At 46.2% G+C, this 22,560-nt stretch overlaps 1 protein-coding gene across 1 annotated transcript in view; it reads right to left on the bottom strand.

Annotated features, from left to right (window-relative positions):
* Window positions 1–22,560, bottom strand: part of PRKCH (protein kinase C eta) — a 119,634-nt gene that overhangs the window by 9,023 nt on the left and 88,051 nt on the right. Inside the window, exons 11-12 of the mRNA XM_086748192.1 lie at window positions 11,969–12,107; window positions 10,829–11,017 (exon numbers count right to left, since the gene is read on the bottom strand). Of these exons, the coding sequence (XP_086604318.1) occupies window positions 10,829–11,017; window positions 11,969–12,107 (328 nt within the window). The remainder of the gene's footprint in view (window positions 1–10,828; window positions 11,018–11,968; window positions 12,108–22,560) is intronic.

The following is a 22,560-nucleotide window of genomic DNA, read 5'->3' as shown; positions in this document are numbered from 1 at the left end:
TTAAAGCCCATCTAGTCCAACCCCCCTGCAAGGAGCAGGGACATCTCCAACCAGATCAGGTTGCTCAGAGCCCCGTCCAGCCTGGCCTTGAATGTTTCCAGGGATGGGGCATCCACCACCTCTCTGGGCAACCTGTGCCAGTGTTCTACTACCCTCACGGTAAAAAATTTTTTTCTAATATCTAATCTAAATCTACCTCCCTCTATTTTGAAATCATTACCCCTTGTCCTGGCACAACAGGCCCTATTGAAGAGTTTTCAGGTGAAGACTCAACAGCCCTGAGAGCAGGGTGGTCGGAGAGCTCTCCCATGGAAGTCCTCGCACTTACGGCAGCTCAGCTGGTGCCTGGCAACTTAAAAGGCAGCAATTCGGCTGCAGATGAGAGCCAGGCACTCAGAAGCCCGAGTCCTGCTGACCCTCAGTGAAGACTGTGCTGCTGAGAACAGGACTTGGAGTCACTGTGGCTCTCACGAGTGCTGCCTCCATTTTACACTGGGGATTTGCTTTGACTGCATCCATTAGAGGCCATGTGGTATTTCGGCTTCCTAATCCAAACCCAGTGCAGGATCGATTGCTAGAAGTCGCAATGCATACACCAGCACAACTCATTGTGGTGCTGAACCAGAAGATGACCCATCCATTCTACCCCCATGCTGGGGTTCTGGCTACACAAAAGTGTGGGCAGGTGAAATCCTGCAGACCAGAGAAGGTCCAGTGAGCACAGCACCAGGGCTCACAAGTACAAGACTGCCCTGAAAGCATTTTAAGGAAGGATGGGAGGAAGAGAGAGTGGGAGATCTCAATTATTTCTTTTCCCAGATAGAAAAGGAATGGGAAGGGAGGTAAAACCCAGTCTTCAGCCCTGCTCCTAAAAGCCAGAAGACTGTAACACTAAGCACGACAGCAGTCACATGTCCAATGTGCTAGCTGCAGGCAAGAAGGACAAAACATCAGTGCCAGGGACATTAAACAGATAAATTTGATCTCACTTCCCCCAGTGCAGAAATGGCTGCTTAATGCTGCCCAATGAAAGCTCGAGAGAAGAAGAAGGATTAACTGCATTGCAAACAGTGCTGAGCAAGAGAGACCAGCAAAATAAACCAAGGTAGATGGAGCAACTCACTTGTGGGACAAGTGGCTCCAAATTCCTGGCAGTGTAAACTGATGTAACTTTGCTGACTATCACTTGGCCCAAAATATGGGAATTAAAATGTCATCCAATAGCTACAAACTTCCTTGCTGTGCTGAAATCTGCCTGTTTCCCTGCCTCTCCCCACTTATCAAGAAATAGCTCATCAACACTAATGCAGAATGAAAAAGCCACAATTATCAAATGCGTATTGACCTTGATGACAGCTAGTCCTTTTTGACACTTCTGCCTTTGCTAGTCCTGTAATAAATAACAATAAACAGAAATTAACTTTAGTCATTAGATATATGGAATATTTAACATAGGTTTTAGTCCAGAAGTCTGTGTTTTCAAAACTGATGAGTCAACTCCATTTCCCACGTGGGTCATCGGCTGCACGGGCTGCTCAGACAGCATCAACCTCTGGCTGCTGTTTTTCAGTTACCCCAGTTGGACTATAGAATCAACACGGGCATATGCAGGTCAATTGCTAAATCAATACATCAATCAGAGTAACACAAACGTGGAGGGAGAATGAGCATCACACTTATTAACAGACTGGGTGCATGATCCCACTCTCATTCTAAGCAATGGTAAAATCTCCCTGGGGTTGCACAGGAAAACAATTAATCCTTCGCTGACAGTCTTGTCAGGAGGACCTGGGAATCTACTACACAACCCTGGGTGGCCTGTTTACATAGGGTCAAGTACAAAGGGGACTGAAGTGCCCCAGACAAACCTGTAAAGGCCAATTAAGAAAAAAAAAAAAATCACAGGAAAATACTTCAAAGGAGGTTTTTTTTGTGGTCTCAGTTATATTTCGATTCTTTTAATTTTAAAGTTTCTGAAAAGACACAACAGGTCAGAAAGGTCAAAGCTGGAAGGACGAGTAAGACCTACAGCCCTGAATAGCTCAGACAGTGCTGACACCTCCCAGTTAGATGGACTGGCCCACTCCACTGGGGGCTGCACAGCAAGAGCTGGTCCCAGCATTCAGCAACCATTCCCACCTCCAGGTCGGACCCAGGTTCTCAAGGGAATCCTTGGACCATTCCCCAAGATTAGATCTAAATGGACTTCACCAAAATGCCTTTGAGCATCTATAATGGTGCTGTTTATCTGCAGCAGAGCTGAGAAGTGAGCCCAGGCCACAAGTTTGGGGCTTGGCCACGGCAATCACTTCTTCCCGAGCATCTAGGAAAAAAGAATACGGGGAAGACTGAGTCAGCACAATGAATGCTCCTTCACTTTTTTTCCCCCATCTCTGGCAGGAAAGAGGAAGATGAGTCACACCTGGGATTACAATAGGCAGGGTTAGGAGCTTTTGTTGCAAAGCAAATCTGAGCCTGCACACTGCTGACTTAAACAAGAAGCTAATTTCAGCCTATTGGAAAGGGAAAGGTAAAAGACCTAATGACTACTTCAAGATTAATTTGGCCTTGGCAAGCAATATAGACATGGCTTTAGTCTTCTTTCACAGTGAAATATTCAGAAGTATGGGACTCTTACTGTGGGTAACAGGAGCGCTCCAGAAAGGGATGCGATCAAGCAACAGAAGAGATTAAAATCACTGGGGAAAGCTGTTTGCTGTTTGGGAATTAGGAGGCAAAGACTAAGAGGCAGCATGTTACAGAGAAGGATATGCAAGCTCGGGCAAAAGAGGTAAGAAGGCAATCTGTGGTGGAGCACAGCCTTGTCACTTCACCCCAGTGGATGTTTATGGCAAAAATGGTCTAAATCAGAGATCATTTAAAACTGCAGAACTCCTTCTCACTTGGGAAAAGACAGGCTCCCAAGTCCTGCTTTTGCCACAGAGGCTCTGGAGCCAACCAGGAAATGCAAGATGAAAGCATTTCTAAAACAAAAAATAAAGAAAAAGAAAACATTTACACAGATCCGGCATAGAGTTTCACAGAGAAATTCAAATATTGGCCTGACTCTGACAGCCAAAGCTTAATCAAACTGTGCAAGAGGATTTATGGAGCCTGCCAAGCCTGAGGAGATGCCAAGGAGAATAATTTATTGGCATATTTGAAGGCATTTTTAATATCTGCCTTTGTTAGGCTCCTCAGCTCTGAGGATAAAGCAGTGAGCTCATCTAGTTCCCTCTTTGATTTCAGTGGGCCACCATTGTGTTGTTCCTTTTCCTTTTAATCTTTGTCTAAGAAATACTCCCAGCATATGGTTCATTCAGAAACAAGCTCATTCTGGCTGTTCCAGCCCTGCATCTGAAACAGATTATCTGCCTTTTTCTGTCTGTTGGAAAGAAAGAACCTGGCCTGGATCTATAAGAGGAAAGTCCAAAGGAGAGACACGGGCCTTGGGCAGAGTGACGTAAAGGAAACGTAGGCAACCTTGCACCACCAGCATCCTTGTTTCACACCTTGTAAGCGTTCAGGAGAGGACCGGGGAGCACAAACACGGGGGTTTGGTTCAGCTCACATGGCAGCCAAACTGACCACCCAGGACTTAGGGAAAAGGCACAAAGGCAGCAGGAGCCACATACACATTGCACTTGGATGTGCCAAGCAAAGCACAGCCTGGGTATTTTGACTCATGGGTTGCTTGCTGTAGCGTGCAGGGAGGATGCAGACACCTACTGCAGTACCAGAGCTGATGAGAGTTAGTTCTGACCTCCCAGTATCCAGGGATGTTGAACCCTGAACAAGTGCAGCACATGAAAAGAATAAATTTCTCCAAAGAACAGTTCAGAAGACCTCACCCTTGGACCATCCACATCTCTCCTGAACTTAGACATCCTTGCCAATAGTCCAAAACCAGCCTCTCCCCTCCACTCCTCTGTCACCACAAACTGTTTGCTTTGATTATCTTAAAAAATCTGCCTCTAAGCCTTTCTGCTGTGAAAACTCTGGCCCTCTGCCTCCTCTCATTCATGGCATTTTCAAGTTGCTCGCAGCGGCGGGGCCAGTCTGGTTCAGCACGGAGTGCTCACCATCCAGAAAGCCTTTCTGAAAATAAGCCACAGCACATGCAAAAGGGGTCCTCACCAAGGGTTTGAGCAATCGTGGTGGCATCCCTTTAGGATGGGTAGTTTACTCCTCCTGCAGCACAGCTCAGTGTTCACTTTGCTTTTTCTCCTTCAGCTGGGCTTGGGTGGAGCGCCCTAGGGAAACTTCTTTTCTGTATCTCTCCAATCTTCTTTCTTCTCAGCCCAAGTCTCCAAGGGCTTTGCTGGGGACGTTATCCTACATCCAGCCTGACTGCACTGCCTTGTCCTCTGACCACGCAGGATATTAGAAGTTCCTCAAAATTTCTTTGGAATGGCAAGAAATAACCTCCCAAACCCTGTACTCCCCAGCAGGTCCTGGCTTTATCTCACACAAACAAACATAATAATCAAATTTATCTCTCATTAGCAGCCATCACTTAGAATTCCTGAGAAATGATGGGAAACGCTGCTTCTTTTCACCAGAGGGAGGGGTGGAGGAGAGTAAACTTCAAATTTAGTTTTTCCTCATCTAGTATCACCTGCAAATTTAGGGAAGAAGAAAACCCTAACATACACACACTTTCCTAAATGCTACCTAAATTATTCACTATGTATGCATATGGATACAGAAAGCATTTCTACAATTCACCTTTGGTGCCCTCTAACTTAACCTCTTGTTTGAACTGGGGCCACATTTTGAGATAATATCCACAGGCTTCCCCCCGTCAACACAAGATAAATTGCTGGTGGAGCAATACACTACTCATTGCAGTACCTTATGGGGAAGCCTCTCGTGCCTGATGGTCACCTGAGCGACTGAGGGACCTACAGCGGCTTCATATTCGCTCTTCTGGGCAGCAAAGGAATGACAAACTTCTGTAAAAAGTTTGGAGTGGCTTTTTTAATGAACAAGATGAAAATTGGCCAAGGCGTTGCGGAAGGGCCCTCATACCTCTCTCCCGCTGAAGATAAAGTGGCTGATTGCCCTCTGCACTGTGACATTCCTGAGCCCTTTTCTTGCTCTCCAGAAAAACCCGTGTGTGCTGCCTCCCAGCAAAGAGGAGTAAGTTACTCGGCTGACGAGACCTCAGTATTGAATATTGCTGTGTGTGTACAAAAAAAAAAAAAAAATCAAAAAACCTACGGAACTAACTGAAAATCCCTAGTTTCTGGGTTTTAGTCTGTGACATGGGCTCACAGGAATGAGAGAAGAGGCTTTTTCTTCCTAAATCAGGGCTTTTCTGACTTCTTAATCAGGCTGCAGGGCTGTCTGGAGGCAAAGGGGTTGGATTTAAACTGTGGCACATTTAATCAATCCTCCTCCCGCTGCTCCCAAGAGCCAGGCAAGCTCCCTGCTGCCCGCTCGCAGAAGCTGGGAAGGAAATCCCAACTCCCTCACCTTGCGCTCCGTCCGTGAAGCACAGGTCACCAGAGCAGGACCTGGCTCCTGCTGACCCACAGAGCATCATTTATTGCCGCGGCTGAGTTTGAAGCACTAATTCCCAGACACAATAGCCCCTTGATGTTAACGTGGCAGAGCAAAGGGGATTTTAAGCAAGTCTGCAAGAGCAAAGTCTAAAGGAGGTTGGGGAGGTGGCGGGGTGTGTGTGTTAGACTTCAGTGGTGTTGTCGGGGTGGAGAAAGCACCAGGGAGGGGGGAAGGGAACTCAGTGACACGAAGCAGCAGAAAGTTCACTAAACCAGAGTATTTGCCTTTCGAGTCAGCATCACTTCCAAGTTATTGTTCTCTAGGAAAACAGATTAACTTTGAGTTTTTCTTTTGCATCCTTGGCACTGTATTGCTGACGTCATTTTTCTCCGAGATACGGGTCATGTTTGCTCTCAGCTGAACTCCCTCACCTTCCAATCCCTCTCACTCTTTGCACTAATCCGCCGGCATTTGGATTCCTCCGTGCTGTCCCACCTGTGCTGGGCGGGAGTGCAAGCTGCTAAAACCACAGCCAATTTCCTCTGCACCTTCCTCTTTTCTTGCCTGGTGTTTATTTTTCACGCGAAAACCACTTGGAGGGGGACATAACCATTTTTGCCCAGTCTCTTAACTCCAGTAGTGTTTTCTTCGAAATGCATGTTTTTAACCATTTGGAGGGAGAACAGGCTTTAGTCTCGCTTGTATCCCCAAAATATACAGCTACAGGCAAGGCTGCCCAAGCCTTGCTTTTGGAAGGAGCATTTCAGCTGGGCCAGAAGATTTTTAAAGCTCACATTAAGCTTGGAGGTTGGCACAAATATGCCAAGAGACACCATCAGCTTCCACAGACTCAGCTCCACACTCCTGTGTGACAGGAGTTCAGAAATCTGGGGTGCAGCAGGCAGAGCAATGCCAACACCTCCCTGAGGAGACACTGCTTTCTAGCCCCTGCTGTTACCTACCTCTGAGAGTGAAAATACCTGAGCTGCAATTGCTCATCCAAGTTTCCAGGCCTTTGGGCCAGCTGTTGCTACTTCAGATCATCAGTCCATCGAGCAACTCAATAGGTTTAGTCCTTCTCTCCTCATCTGAAACCAGACTTGGAAAGGAAAATCCCTGCAGCTTTACCTCTGAATTTGCTTCCCATTACGCCACAGACTTTTGAGCCCTGATTTTCACTGTGTCGCTTCGTTCTCCCCTCCAACTAAGCCTGACTGTCAGCAAGACAGCGTGATGGGATTGCATTTGAGAAAGCCATACATGAAGTGAGTGAAACGCGCTGCCAAAATACCACCCTGCTTATGGGAAACAAGAGGATTGTATTTCATTTTGCAGTTCGCTCAGCTGAATTCCAAAAAGCCTCTGGCTGCCTGGAAAGCCACTCTCTTTGCTCAAGCGCTTTTTGCTAGTGACAATCTACAAATTCAGAACATCAACATGCTGTAACAAAGCAAACTCCAGCTGCACTCTCACCTTAAAAGATATGGTGCGGCAGTCTCTGCAAGCTCACAAAGTTTCTCTTTCAGAGTCTCTTCATCATCAGACACTGGTGACTACTCTGTCAGCTGACAGCAAAGAGTATTTGAAAGAATTTCTTTTACAGACACAGACTCCATAGCCCCTCTGGCATAAACTCCTTATGACTGCATTCAAGTAGGGCTATGGAGAAAACTTTTTTTGGGGAATCAAAATCAAAGCAAAACTTAAATTTAGAATGAGCTGAAGCGGTCTGAATCCATCCAGCAGCATCCTTTTCTGCATTTTTTTTACTCCCACAAGCAAATCCATGCCTGGTTTGACTTGCTCACACAAGCAGGGGAGACCTCAGTTTGAGTCCTCTTCGCCTGACCTGAACCATCAATACCTAAATTCCCCAGTGACACGCTCAGACAGGGCACGGTACACGAGTGAGATTTTCTACTTCCTTCCTCTGGTATTCACTCCACCAAAATTCTGCTGATCTACACTGAGTTAGCTCTGTCTTACTCTTTCCCCAGCTCTTGAGGGAAAATATCAAGGACAAAAAAAAAAAAAAAACCACATTAAAAAGGGAAATAGATAAAAAGTTATTTTTTAAGAGCACAAATGTTTCTGCTTTCAATTCTAAACAAGGTCTCAGGGCATTGAGATTGCTTTTTGTTTTCCTTAGTATCAAAAACATGCCAGGAACACCCAGTGACCTAAATGAGGTCCTAAGGACGTATTTTGATCATTATCAGGAAACTGCAAAGACAAACAGGATGTAACCTTCAGAAATCAGATGGTTTCTGATAGGGGGAAATTGGTGAAGCACAATTATGTTAAAGGAAAGCAAAACAAAACAGCAGCATTCATGAAATGCGTCCTAAAACATATTATCCTTGTTTATAATGAAGCTCTTCATGAAGACAAACGGATCAAGTGCTTTCTAAACCTAGATATATCCATTTGTAGAGCATCTCTAAGCACCTAGATCTAATTGTATCTTCCTGGCAGAAGAATTTGATTCTCCTTTCAGAGCTTTGCACCACTCAAGACTAAGCGAATTCTCACTAGTCCTGTTCAAGGTTAGAGGCCAGAACTTTAGTGAGGGGATAATCCAGTTATTAAGGCTATTAAGACCTTATCCTGCAATACATATTAAGACCTTATCCTGCAATACAAGAGACCCCTGGCTTAATTCCCTGGTCTTCCATAGGCTTCCCATGCCATGTAATTACTTATAATCATTTATGTCCCTGCAGTAGTAGAGTGCTCTGATTTTTCAGAGCTCTTAATATCATGGGTTAGAAGGCACTGTCACAGCTGTAAATCAGTGAGTTCAAGCTCACTTATTGGAGATAAACACAGTAGTAATAATGTTTTATCTGAGAGAAATAACATTAGCATCAGAAGTCTGTGAGGAAAAAAAAAATTACATGTTTAGCAGCTAGAAAATCAACTGTCTGGCTTCATAAAATAGCCACAAAGGAACAAAAAAGCCAGGTTCACCACTCTGTGTTATACTGACAACTAAAAATACCGACTAAACGTTATCAGTACACTGCAAATATAACTCAGCAGTGACCACATTTGTTATCATTCAAAAGAAATCAAAGTGTGTGGGGTTTATCTATTTTAATCTAGAGCCCCAGACAATCTCATGACAGGACGTTTCCTTCCCGTTAAAGCCACCATGCTCTGATGCCTCTAAAAGCTCAGCCTATGAAAGGGAAGAGGAAATGAGGAGTTTTTCTAGTGAACAACTCTTGAACTCAAAAGCAGCTGCTATGAGGTTGCAGAAATTCAGGCTGTACCCAACTATCTTCAGTTCTGTAAAAATGCAAAAGTCACCTCCAGGTAGCAGCCACCCAGGGAACAGAAACATTGAAGAACTGAAGGTCCAGTAAAAATTTCAGTGGCAACTTCCCACTAGTTAATCACAAGGCTCCTGATTAATGCCCTGAATTTCAGCCTTTTCCCCAAAACAGACATCTCTTGACAGCGTAATGCTTCTCTTGAGCAAAGCGTGTGCATTTAGAGAGGCAATTTTGTTTTCATTTGGGTATCACCAGTAACATGATAGAGCAGACAAGCAGAGTGGCTGGAGAAGAGACCTTTTTCAAGCAAGTAACCAGCCAGTCGATCTCTATTTAAATTCTTATCTCCCTCCTCAATTCTGGCCCTTTCTCCAGTGCTTCTCATCACGCTGCTTGCCTGTTAATCACCTGCTGTTAAAAGCTGGGCTCTGAACACGGGCAGCCTGGTGTGACTGCAGCTTGCAGTTTCTACGAGGTTCCTATCAGAATTAGGAAAATAAGCATTTCATCAAGAGGCTAAAACACAAATAATATTCTATTACACCCTGAAATTCCTGTTAGGATGAGCATCTATCTGACCACATTTTACCTCGATCTCATACTTACGCAAGATACCCGCAACAAATCCACTCTGCCATTGCCTGTCACTGCAGAAGAGGAATTGGCTCAGGCACTCAAGAGTCCCAACCCAACAACATGAATGCTGCTCCAGAAGCTGCAGTAAGTTTGAACTTCACATTTTTTATTTTAAATACGCTGCAGGTTATTTCCAAAACCCAAAAGGGCCTTCAGCACGACAAATGATCCCTCCCGAGCACAACCTGTGATTTCAAAGCACAACCCTTTGCCTCCTCAAGAAGTGGGTTTTATTCTTAGTTGATTTCTGTGGAATTTATGAGATGCCTTTTCAGCTACAGAAAGTAATTGCTCAGTTCATATCCAACAGAAACCTTTCAGCAGAAAACTTCCAGATTCTGGCTGCTAAAGATCTGATGAAAACAAACTCTCCTCTTTCCTTTAAATGGTCCCATCATTCATGAACCCATTTCTTTGAGTCAGTGCTCCACAAGTTATCATAAATTACTATCTTATCCAACTATTTCTTTGGCCCTCTATTACCCAATAGTTAGTAGTATCCAGTCTTAAATGCATCTTTGTTCACAGTCCTTTTGCAAGGAAAAGAAATACTCTGATCCTCCTTTCTCCAAAGGGTGCTTAGAGATGTTAAGTGATTTGCTCAGGGGCAGGAAGAAGTCAGTAGCAGAAGAGCCAAGTTACATCTCCTGATTCCTAGGTTAACACCCTTGTCATTTAATCATCTTCTGATTCATTACAGTAAAGCCAGAGAGTTCCAGTGCACTGGGCACTGTTTGTATACGCACAGCCCAAAATCTTAAAAAGCTTCATTCTCATGTCACAGGCAAAGATGCGAGGCACATGGATAAGACAGCTCCTGGGAAAATTCAGGAACACATGGAAGAACAACAGCTAAGTGTGCCCAGCAACAGCTGTCCTCAAACTGTTTGCTGTACAGCCACTTTTTTTTTGTCCCAAACACACAAAACTCAAAAACCTGTCATTGTATGTATATAGACGGCAATCCCTGGGGGAAGGCGGATATTACCAACAGTCAGAAGGAAGGATTATCATGGAGACTTCACTTCTTTGCCACTCCAGTTGCATGGAAAGCATACGGTCACTACTGATTAAACAGTGTGCATACCTGCAGCTTCTGTTCTGGAAGACGACCATATGCTGTAAATCATTAAGTCAGCAGGGGAATGCCCAGACATACAGACAGGCACACACTTTGCTTGCCAAGTTGGCTGCTGAACCGTATAAAGGACATAACTATGCAAACACACCTAAGTGTGGCAGGATTATTTTTTTTTTTGTTTACCTTTCAATCCAAGATAAGAAAAGGATCAGGGTCAGAGTAACCGCGATTTCTGAGCGCCCATACCCCAGCTCTGTTTTCTTTTGCTAGACTTAGGCTGAAGAAAGCCAGGATAGAAAGCACACAAACGTCCGAAGGAACTCACTGCTTTGAGGATTGCCACTGCGTCCTGCTGGAGCCACGTTGGGTAGACAACTTCGTCATTCAGAATGGCCTCGAAGAGGTCGTCCTCGTTCTCTGCCTCAAAGGGCGCGTGGCCGCACAGCATCTCATACAGCAGCACACCCATGGCCCACCAGTCTACATCAGGGCCATACAGCATCTCCTGCAGGATCTGAAGAAGAGATGGGAGAGAAGTATGAACCCTCCAGTTTCTTAAACTGGGCTGGGGAGGAAAAAGGATGTGGAAACATTAACGCAGAAGTTCTCACTATATCCTAACAGTGCTCTCTGCTAGGCTGACTGTATGACCAGAAACATATAGGAGATCTCAAGCTGGGAACCCCCCAGATCAGAACAAAGGTACATCAGATACACTCAGCAAGCGCTGAACTAGCTTAGCTGCTCACACGGTCTCCTGGAAACAAGGCCTTAGAAACGATGCTAAGGCTTAGCAAGAGGAGAAGGGGCACTTCAGCAAAACTGGCTGAGCCTCAGAAGCAGCAGAGCAGCCATGTGTGTGGGATGACACCACCTCTCCCTTGCCTCTGGGCAGGAAACACTTACCCGGCCCCAACGGCAAGGCTTTCAGCTGGAGAGGGGAAGGAGCATGAGTGTGCGAGAAGGGCACAAACACCAACCACAGACAAAAATTCGGTTGTGTTGAAGATGGATCTGAAACCCTGTCAGAACATCTGTCAGCACCTGGAGGGCAGCTGTTCCTTAAAGAGGTGTTTACTAATTTTGTAGCGAGATTGGAGAATGACAGGGAAGGAGAGTGAGCATAAAAAGGAACTGGGAGATGAGGCAGAATTCAATCTCCTTCCAAATCAAACTGGACCAGTATCTGTATGTGCTTCCCAAGACTTTTGCAGCTTTGCCTCCATTTTTCACCTCATGTTTGCTAATGAAAAATATAGGCTTATCTTGATGCCTACAGCAGACTGAAGATTTACTCATGCCTTGCTTGCACAAGGGACTGATAATACAACCATGCACCTAGGAGGAAACCTTGCACCTGGCAGACAAATAAGGTGTAGCTAAAGTCACTGGAGAGTACGCTTGCTGCTCCTACGCTTTTCAGATTGTGACCAAGTTTTCCTGGCCAAAGAAAGGTTTCTTATACCTCCGGAGCGATGTAGTCTGGTGTACCACAGAAGGTTGCTGTGGTAATGCCATCGTGAATACCCTCTTTGCACATTCCAAAGTCTGCCAGCTTGCAGTGACCCTCGTAGTCCAGTAGCACGTTGTCCAGCTTCAAGTCCCTGCAATGAGAAATGTTCACCGAGTCACCAGGTGCTTGGAGCAGCCTCAGCACAAATGGAGGCAGCGTCCCAGGCCTCAGAAGCTTAACCTGTAAACTGGACAAGCCTCATCATCCTAAAAAAATAAACAGAAGTCATGTAGGAGGGGTTTTCTTTTGCTTCATCTCTTACAAAAGGGAGGAAGGAACAAACATCATTCTGCAGAACTGCATTTAATACAGGCAGGTGCTGTAGGAGTTCGCCCACATGGCTTTCCAAACACACCACAAGCCTGGCTGGCAGAGCTCCTGCTCATTTAGCTCTGGGACTCACTGGAGCAGAGGTTGCCAGAGCTGTCAAATTGCGTAACGATGTTACGACGCAGCAAAACACACCGCACGGGATGTGCTCTCATTCAGAAAAGCACCGCTCCGGGAGCCGGCAGCTGAAGCCGGGGAGGTGTGTGAGGCCTCTTCAGAGGGGGAGCAGATTCCCTCTTCTCTTGAGGTGTGGGGGGTTAAGTCGCAGACTTCCCTGTATCGAGGCCAACCTGACTGATAGACCCCACGTGCAACGTTAGCCAAGCTGAGAAGAAAAGAAACTCCCTGCCGACACCACACCACGTGAGCAGCCAGCGCAATGCGTCTTCATTGTAAGGCAAAGTCTCAAAGTCCTCCCAGGTGTGTCGATCCCAGCAGGACAGCGCTAATGTAAAGAACTGAATGAGCCCCATAGCGCTTATTGGGGTGGGGACCTCTTTGTCACTGTCACAAGAGACCTGCAGCCAAACGCCATACCGTACAAGTTGCAGAAAGGCACATTTTCCAATACGTCACCTCTAACAGCCTGGGAGCTCCTCATCAAAAGCAGAGCTGCCAAAAGGATAAGAGCCCTAACAAAGCTTATCAGCTTGCCTGACCTTGAGATTGCCTCAGGGAATAGCCCACAGTCAGCACTGCCATCAGGAACATGGCCAGAAAGCACAGGGTCATCTGCAGACTTAGGCAATGCCTTCCTAAAAATACATACCAGCTTGTAGCACCTCTGCTTTTCAGCTGCCAGATGAGCTCTAGGCACCACCACAGATGGAGGAAAAGAGCTACAATGGGAGCTCCATGTAGTACAAGCAGGTCACAGTTCATTTTTTGAACCGTCTCAGGTATTGGGCCAAGCTCTGAGGCAGGGAAGTGTTACCATCGCCATTTTACTGAGACGGAGGACACCTTGTAGGCCTAGACAAAGCCACTTTCAAAGTCATTCAGATGCCCAGATAAGGATCAAATAACTAAATACACTAGAGGGTCTCAGAGCCCCTTTATGAAATCCATGCTGGAACTTGATCCATTTTGCCCTCTGGTTGGACATTTGTTTCCCTGGGAAGGGGGAGCAATGGGTAGGGTGGCAACATAGGTGGTGGCATCTCCATATCAATATGAAAACCTATGGGTGAGCTGAAATCTGAATCCAGCTTGATTCTGTTCATCCTCCATCTGCAATCTTAAAGTGAAAATCAGGTGGTCGATTGCTCTGTTGTGCACTGGCATTTCCACAGCCCACACCACTACTGAAAGCCTCCACAGCTTGAGACAGCTCTCCCTCAACTTCACCTTTGCAGTGGAAAGATCAATGACACATTGTGCTAGACAATCAGAGCCACATGCTGTCCTAAGGAGATGAGAAAAAGTATTATTAGCCTCTTTCGAACAGATGGGAACACAAGGGGCAGATGCTAAGAAATTTGCTTATGTACCCCAGAGCCAAGACTGAAAACCAGCTTCCTGAATTCCAGCTCCAGATTTTAATCACAAGATCACACATCCTCTCTCTTCAACTTAACACAGCATGGCAACACAAGCCAGCAAAAAGGCCTCTGTAAGGATGCTGCCCTTCCCAGCAGGCCCACCAGCTATCTGGTGGTGAGTGAAATTTGGATCCCAAGGACAGTGCCAATGCCTATCCTGTGCTGCACAGTTTGCTCTAGGTGGGATGCTCAGCAGAAGACATTCATTTTTCCTCTTCTGAGAATCGAAAATGGCTGCTAAGACATGTGGGCAAAGGCTCGTCCTGGAAAGACTTTAGGCGAGCACAGTGAGAGGTATTGTACGTGCTCACCCATGACAGTACACTTTCAGCAGCAGTTTACAGCCAAAGCTCCTGTTGCTCTTCCCTGTGGTTCCTGGCAGAGCCGGGAAGCCCTCCAAGCATGAAGGCAGGCCTTGTTTCCAGGAATCTGCAATGATGTGGTTGAAATGCGCAGTTTATTCTTGGCTCAGTTTTAAATGCAGCAAACGCCTTTTCAGTCCGGGGCAGGCCTGACTGTTGGGATCTTCCCCTAAAGGTGCGACTGGAAGGGGAATTTTGGTGAACCTGCTTGGAGATCCCCCTTCCAAACCTCCCCTCATTCCCCAAAACATCCGCCATGTCCTGGCATGCTTTGGAAATACCTCAAAATACACCTTCCTTATATTCGAGCCGTCAGAAATGCAGTCATATACATTGACTGAGTGAGTCAGTAATAGTCACAGAATCATTAGGGCTGGAAGAGACCTTTTATGGCCATCCAGTCCAATCCCCCTGCAAGGAACAGGGACACCTCCAAGCAGATGAGGCTGCTCAGAGTCCCTCATGGAGAGCCTGAGGAGCAGAGGCAAGATGCAGCTACAAGGCAGGACCAGCTCTGCAGACCAGATCTCCAGGTACTCTGCCTCTTCTCAGCCTCTGCCCCACAAGGCATGCTGCAGAAAGCCCAAAATCTCTGCTAGCTGTACAATGCACCATGCTCATCATCAAGATGGCAGGACCTTCTGCAGGTGCAAGAGCACTCTGTGCTTGCGTCCTCCCAGAGAGCCTCTATATATGTAACTGCCATTAGATTTAAACCGTCTGCCTCTCGCTGAGTGAGTACAGTTTTAACCACACAAGGCAAATCTCCAGCCCTTTGGCTTCTCTACATTGCACATTAAATGCCTGCTGTCTCCTCCTGCAGCTGGGACACCAGCTTCTCCTGACCTCTTTCCAGCAATGTGAAATCCAAAACTTGCATTTTCTATTTTCACATAACATGTAACATGACATTAATCTGCTCTTGTTTGCTCAGGTACTCTGGCTACGTGCAGACCATTTTAGAGAAGAACCTTCCATGACCAAGTAAGACTTCTCAAAGCTCTTCACTCAGCAAGGCCACAGAAGACGGCCCCATGTGTCCCTCTTGGAACATGTCTCACAGGCCAGCACAGTGGCAGGGTCAGCCACGCGGCTCCTCCGGAGCCTGCTCTCTCTGGCTTCCTTGTGAGATAATTCTTTGGGAAAGCTGTGGTTTGGTCTCATGTTTAAGCATTTCTCTCAAGTGAGCCCAGCAGTTGTAAGCTCTACGCTCGCTGCTCAATGCTGACAGGTCTCCCTGCGCGTTGTACCTTGTGAACCAGCACAGCCACATGAGAGGAAAAACACTGACAGGTTTCTGAGATTTACAAGGAGCTCTTCATTTTTGCAGTAAGGATTCCGGGAAGCTGATGAAACTGGAAGTCATCCAGCTCAGAAAGCCCAAATCTACCTCATTTCCTTAATACTTGCATTTTCCATGCAATATTTTTAGCAGTTCGATGAAGCAATAACGGCAGAGAGGTTTTCTGAGGGCTGCATTTCTAAGGTCCTGCTGAGGTTCTGCCTTTCACTGGCAAACATCCACTGGAAAACAGGATTCATCCCAACTCAGAAAGGCAGCCTTTGTCCTTGCAGGCAGCTACACCACATCGGCTTAACGGCCCTGGTTTAGTCTAGACCCAGAAGAAATGACAAGATGAGCTACTTCAGCGTCACTTGCTGGAAGAGGTGTTCTTTATACATCTGCCGCTTGAGTTTAACATTCGTAAAAAAACCTCCAAAATTACAACTGCAGATGATCCAGTCCTTTTCTGAAGCATTTTTCAAGCGCTATTTCCCTGCACCAGGGAGTTTCGCCAGTGCATAGGTGTTATACACGTACCTGCCGCTCACTCTGCTCAGATCATCTCACTTGTGACGCAGAAACTATATTTGAAAGGATGAGGTATGGGGTTTTTTTCCTCTTTTGCTCTCACCACCCTGTGTTGTAAGGGCTGCACACGTAGTAAGGATCTTCTTTGCAGGAGCAGTGGGGACAGAAAGTAGCTTCCAGTTTCGAGGTTATCCCAGGTTTGGTAATTCCAAAAGTCCAGTTTAAAGCTCATAAAAGCCTGCTGTTCCCAACTCAATGCAAATCATGCCGTTTGTTAGCCATAAACATAGATGTGACTACTGTAATACTCCAGCCAAATGTTAAAACAAACAAAAAAATACATACACAATTAAAAATAAAATCCCCAAACATGGAATTAGCTACAGGAGTAGCTCTGGCATTTCTGAAAGGGAAGAATTTTGCTTTTTTAAGTCTTCAGCACGCAAGGCCATTCAGACACTCTTTTGGAAACACCTTGGGGTGAGCAAATGTGCACTCAAACCTGCTTTGCAAGCAGGGAGTAGACTTTGATTTTTCTCCACCTCTTCTGCTGAAGTCATTTCACTTCACAGAAATATGGAAATCTCCATCATGATGGAGAAAAATGTGTTTCTATTGCCTGCTCTGGTAACCAAAGCAATACATGTTTTCAATTCCTGCTCTAGTGAAATTTTAATTATTTTTTTTGCAAAATGAAGCAACTTCAGTAGAGGAGAACAAAAGACACACAACCTGCAGAATAGCACAGTTGGTAAGATACTTATGAAAGAGGTAGGATTTTTCAAATTGGAGGCCTTGCTCCAGTGGACAACAGATTTAAACCAATATTTTCATTAAATAAGGAGAAGAACAGATGGAGGTCTCGGTTTTATGTAAAGCCCTAAATACTCATGTGAAGCTAATGTTTTTCCCATTTTCCTTTGCATACATTAATAACATTGAAACCAAAATATTTTATTTTACTTGAAACCAACACTCTCTTGAGCTGCAAAAAGAAAAAAAAATGTTGCTTTAAAAAGCTCTAACAAATACTTTGGGTCCACAAAATCTGAAACCATTTTCTATCTTTCTTTCTACACCAAATTTTGGAGACTCAAACCAAATAATTATTTTCACCATTCCATTCCCACTGGCTTTGGATTAGGGACCTCCATGTTTTGTTCCCAAGATTTCACACCACTTGGGGAATTAGGGCTATTTCCAGTCCCATGTGTCTTGGGTTGTAAAGAATTCCCTTAAAAATTCCTTCTCAGAAAATGGTTCACATCTCCCGCATTTTTCTAATAACAACCAAGCACTATTTATTTTTATAGTCAAGGTAGGTTTTAAAACCAGGAACTCACATTCTCACAGCATCAAGGAAGAGTTAAGCAAATTTCCTACGCAGCGCTAAAGCTGAGTGTCGGGAGGCAGCAGTAAATACAGGCTAAAGATGACACCTGCAATACATTCTACCAGAGCTCAGACACAAAAACGCAGGCTGAGCTGCTACCACATCTTTATGGTAGCAGGGAATATTGAAATCACAAGTGAAAAAAACAGGTTACTGGCCTTTGAAAAAGGGAGCTACAAAGCAGAGAGCAGAAAAATCTCAAGCTGCACCGAGCTGGAGAAAACGAGTTTGAAATCCTGAGTTTTGCTGCCAAATAAGAGGACGAGCTGTAGTTCCCTTCCAGCTTTGGAGGCTTGCTCTAACTCCTGCTGTACTTTAAAAGGGGAAAATGAGGACAGCTGGAGCTTACAGAGGGCACCCTCCTGGGCACAGAACTGAGCAAAGAACCAGAGGCAAGGCTCAGCGCTGTTACACAGCGTATAACCAGCGTGTAGTAACCAGACTTACACCAGCGCTTGGGGCTGATGTGCTGAGGTGGAAAGTGTTGCTTTATGCGCCCTCAGCTTCCCAGCGCAATCCCTAAACCCTGTGGGACTTAGTCCATGCGCTCTGCCTTTCCAGGCACTGCATAACGTAACATCAATATACAGTGCAATGACTGCAAAACATAACTTCAACTCCTTTCTTTTCCTTGAAAAACCTTCTCTTGGGTAAAGAAAAATGTTCCTTCTAGTTGCCAATCAACTTCTGAGGTGCAAACCTGTTCAGACCCCCAGCATGTCTGCAGCAGGTGTACTGCAATCTGCAGTGCAATGTAATGGGACAGAAATGAAGGATGATCTCCCCAGGTATTTGTAATTATAATTACCAGAAAGTAGGAATGAAACATAGCAAGGTGCCCTTCTCCACTGTCCTAACAGCCAGAAGTTGTTTTCAAAAGCTGACCACGCTTAAGTGTTTAGAGACTGTAAATACAGCCAGCACGGCTCCAGACTGAACTTCTGCATTTCTCAGAAACAAAGCAAAAGCACAAATGTGACATCATGATTCAAGGATCCAACTCAGACCCAGGATAAGCGGCATGTGTGAGTGACACTCCACTGAAAATTAACTCCCATTGCTAGGCCATAGAACAGGAGACAGCCACCTGTCCTTGCCCGCTGCTTTATGCGGCCACAGGAGGAAGAGGAGGATCATGGAGAACGTTGATCCCGCAGGTATCTCAGTACCTGAGCAGTTCTCCAGCCAGGAGTTCAGCACCATTCTTGGGGATTTTATGGCCTCATCCCACCACAGCACATCCTACAGACTCCACAGAATGCTGCGGAGGGGGAACGTGGCAGAATATAACAGAGCCTCACAGCTCTTCTCTGCTTCACCTAACCCACCCACACTGGCATGCAGAGCACAAACCTTTTGAAGTGTTCTACACCCCTGTGTTAGGATAAAGGCATGATGGATTACGGCCACGCAGCCTCCAAAGCAGGCTCCACCTCTCTTGCAGATACCAGGATGTTATAGAGTGATGCAATATGGACTCGTGTCCGGGGTCAGACACAACGCCAGAACGCACGGCTCAGCTTCTCTGAAAACTCACACCAGAGCACACGGCCAAGGACCGCTCTGGAGGGCAAGGTGGGTGTTTGAATTTGTGCAAGACAGAGGGAGGCCCTCACACCCACCTGCACCTGTGCTCTTCAGTGTGTCCCAAGGCACTTGTATCAGTCTCACGCACTCGCAGGGATACGTCTGATAAAGCTTTAAAACACATTCTTGCTCTGCTGCTTGGGCTTCAGACTAAACCCTGATTGGCAAGCAGTTGTATCCAGAAGCACTCTGTTATTTCATTTTAATCTTAAAGTCAAGCAGCCCTCCAAGCATAAGAACAAGTTTCTGCAAGCCATTGCCCAGGTTAAGGCAGCACTATGGGTTTTTTGGCAGAGATGGGCTGGAACCTGGTGCTGCTAACTCCCCATCTGCGTGACCCCTTCCTGCTGGCGGGCTCTCTCTGGAAGCTGGTTCCCCAGACCACATCAGAGCAATGGTCCCCTCCCGGTGCTCTCCTGGCTGCCACTCTGGAGATGAAGTGGTGCCCAAGGCATTGACTTCTCTTACGGCAAAGGAGTTGGCATTAGCCAGGATCTAAGACCTCTCTGACGGTTGGAAGCGCCAGCAACCCCACCTCCCCTCCCTCTGGGCACTTCAGAAAAGCGTCTGTGGAAGCTAACACAATTACCAACATGATTTCATTGCTATTGAGATGAACAAGCATGATTCATTCCCCAGTTAAATTAGAGTGGTAGCTAAAGTACACAGGCACAGACTAAAAAAACCCTTGGCATACCACAACAGATAATCACAAAGCTTCCACCATGTCAGTGGGTCTGAACTGGAGTCGTACAGATCCAGTGGGACCCCATGGGTCCTCCGTGTCCCTTCAGGGTCAGGCACACCTACAAGCTTCCCCTTCACTACACGCGCGGCAGCTGTACGAGAGCTAATGATAGCTTCCAAAGGCAGCTTTACAAGGGCAAAGAGAGACTCTTGTGAAATGGGGCAGCCGAGAGCCGGAGCCATTACTGCTGAAACACAGACGCGCTGGAGATTGCCACGTTGGAGTAATCCCAAAGATGGCGCAATCCATATATATTTATATGTCCACACTTTTTTATATATATGTACATATAATATATATATTATCTGCTGCACTTTCATGTGGGAGTCTAGTTAGGAAAAAGGAGTTACACTTGAGGTATTTCCCTGAATCCCAGAGCAAAGGTCCTCCCATTTACTCCGGGAAGGGGAGAGGTGGACAGAAAAAGGCTTCGTGTCCAGCTCTTGGTATGCAGGCCACGCGCTCCCTCTCCGGATGAGCCGCCAGCCTAGTCCTGTGATAGACTCCTCGGTCCCGCTGGGCAGCAACACTGGAATTTGCTGGCCCTGAAACATCACTGGCTGAACTGCTCCCAACAGAGCTCCTATTTTACCCTTGCCAGAAAAAGAGGGAAAGAGAAGAAAAAAAAACCAAAAACCTCAAGCCACAATGCTTCTTTCTGTGAGTCCCCTTGCCTGTAGTCTTCAGAGGAGGCATACAACAGATTTGAGACCCAAATGCACGAACAGGAATCGGGTATGGACTTATGGCTGATCGTGCCAAGAGAGGTTAAAAAGCATAAGCCTGTTATGTCACCTTGACAAAAATAGACCAACATTGATTTGAAGCCTGATACAGAAATTAAAACAAAATCAGGCTTGTGCCCGCAGTACCACATGGTCTCAATGCTTCAAGATGGAGTGAAAGCTACCCAAGCTTCACCATCACCAACTGCCCATGGCCCACCGCAGAGCTGCTCGAGGGCCCTGTCCCAGCTCCAAGCTGCCCTGGTAGGATCAGGGTTGTACTGCGTTGCTGAAAAGACTCCTCTTTCCACCAGCACAGAATGACAGGTCCCCATTTCACCACTTCATGCCACTAAGCCTGCCCTGGGGGAATCAGCGGCTCTCACACCAGAGCCACCCTCCTGCACTCTTCCTGCCAATATCACAGCTGCCATGAAATCCACCCTCCCCACACTCAGAGTCCTAGGAGGAATGTTTCACTCCAGGAAATATCAAAGAAAACATAAAATAAAATAAAGGTGGCCCTATCCATCATGATCAGGTGTGCAGACTGCCCCTGGCAACGGCTTGGGCAGCAAACAAACCTGTGCTAGCACTGGTAATGCCAGCAGGGCTTTGCGGGGAGGAAGACACCCCTGCACTGAACCTGTATGTCAAGTCAGGCAGACTTCCCCACATTTATCTGATTTGGGTAAGACCCACTTTACTCTGAGCCTGATCCTGAATCCAAGGAAATCAGTGGAAAAAAGTCCCGTCAAGTTCAGCTGATTTTGGATTAGGCCCTCAGAATAAAAAAAAAAAATGACTTAACCTTATTAAGACTCCGACGTACAGATCTAGATTTATACAGCTAAGGCTCTAGGCGCTAATCTCCTTTCTACGCCGGAATGAAAAGAGCTGAAGGCAAAAGTATTCTGCATTTTTAGATGGGATTTTTAAAAGCACTTTGCCTTAGCCTGTAGATTTCCACTGCCAAATTCACCATTAATTTTTGAAGAGGTAGCACTGGGGCAGCACGGATGCTTTTGAAAATCTCACCGTCTGCGCTGGATTTTTAAGCACACAGCAAAAGAGCAGCCTCAGTGCTGTGTGGGCACGAAACAGGCATCCCAGTACTGTGCAGGAGCGGGTACAGCCTAGCTTTCCTTGGAACAAACTTTAAATACATTTCCTAGGAGATGCTGCCTTGAGAGCTGTTTCTTAAGAAACTGAGACCATCACTGATGTCATTGATTCTCTTATTTTTTTCTAAGACTCCAGCAAACCTGTGGGCAACCAAAGCACTTTCCTGACTGCTCTGATCTCCCTGCTTTTCGCCACAACAATCACTTAAAGAGAAGCAGCGAAATGTGATGGAAGAGGTCTTGTAGGAGCCTAGCAAACGGGTTCATTATCCCAAGATTTCGTTTCTCATTTTACGTGGATTACTGTTGCTATTCACTCATTGCAGGTGACTCACCCAGGGCTGTGTGAAGCCCAGGTATCCTGGATAAGCAGGGCAGAGCCAGGTGAGTTTCCTGGTTGGGCATGCCGAGCTCTCTGCAACCCCATTCCCAGTTCTGGGGACTTCTCCCAAGCTGCCTGCGTGCAGGAACTGGTGACACTGAGCTTTGTGCCAGGCTAACAGGGACAGACTAGATCTTGTGTGCCACCCCAAATGCTACAGAGGGAGCAAACAGACCCCAAATTGCCCATGAGCAATGCTGGCTGGTATTGTCCCCATGTCACATTGGCTACTTAACACACAAGTCGCTTTGGTCAGAGTTCCCTCTCCAGCTAGCAGAGGGAGACAAGTGCTTTCCCAAGGCAGTCCAGCCCCCCTAAATTTTGACTCATCAGCCAACAAGGCTACCAAAGTTCCCAAATTAGGTGCCTTAGCTGGTTGTCTGATGGCAAGCAAAGCAGAAGTAACTCAGAGCAGGAGTCAATCAATGCTCAGCTGACATGGCTACCACGCACAAAAAGCTACCGACTCCCTTGTTCCAGTAAACTATGAAACAAATGAATCAGAAAATGAAAATAAGCCCTTTCTCAACTGACCCCAT

This window comes from Chlamydotis macqueenii, chromosome 5, assembly GCF_036417535.1.
Source record: "Chlamydotis macqueenii isolate bChlMac1 chromosome 5, bChlMac1.mat, whole genome shotgun sequence".
NCBI lineage: Eukaryota > Metazoa > Chordata > Aves > Otidiformes > Otididae > Chlamydotis > Chlamydotis macqueenii.
Note: the sequence above shows the minus strand (reverse complement) of the source record. Positions and strands in the feature narration are given on the sequence as shown.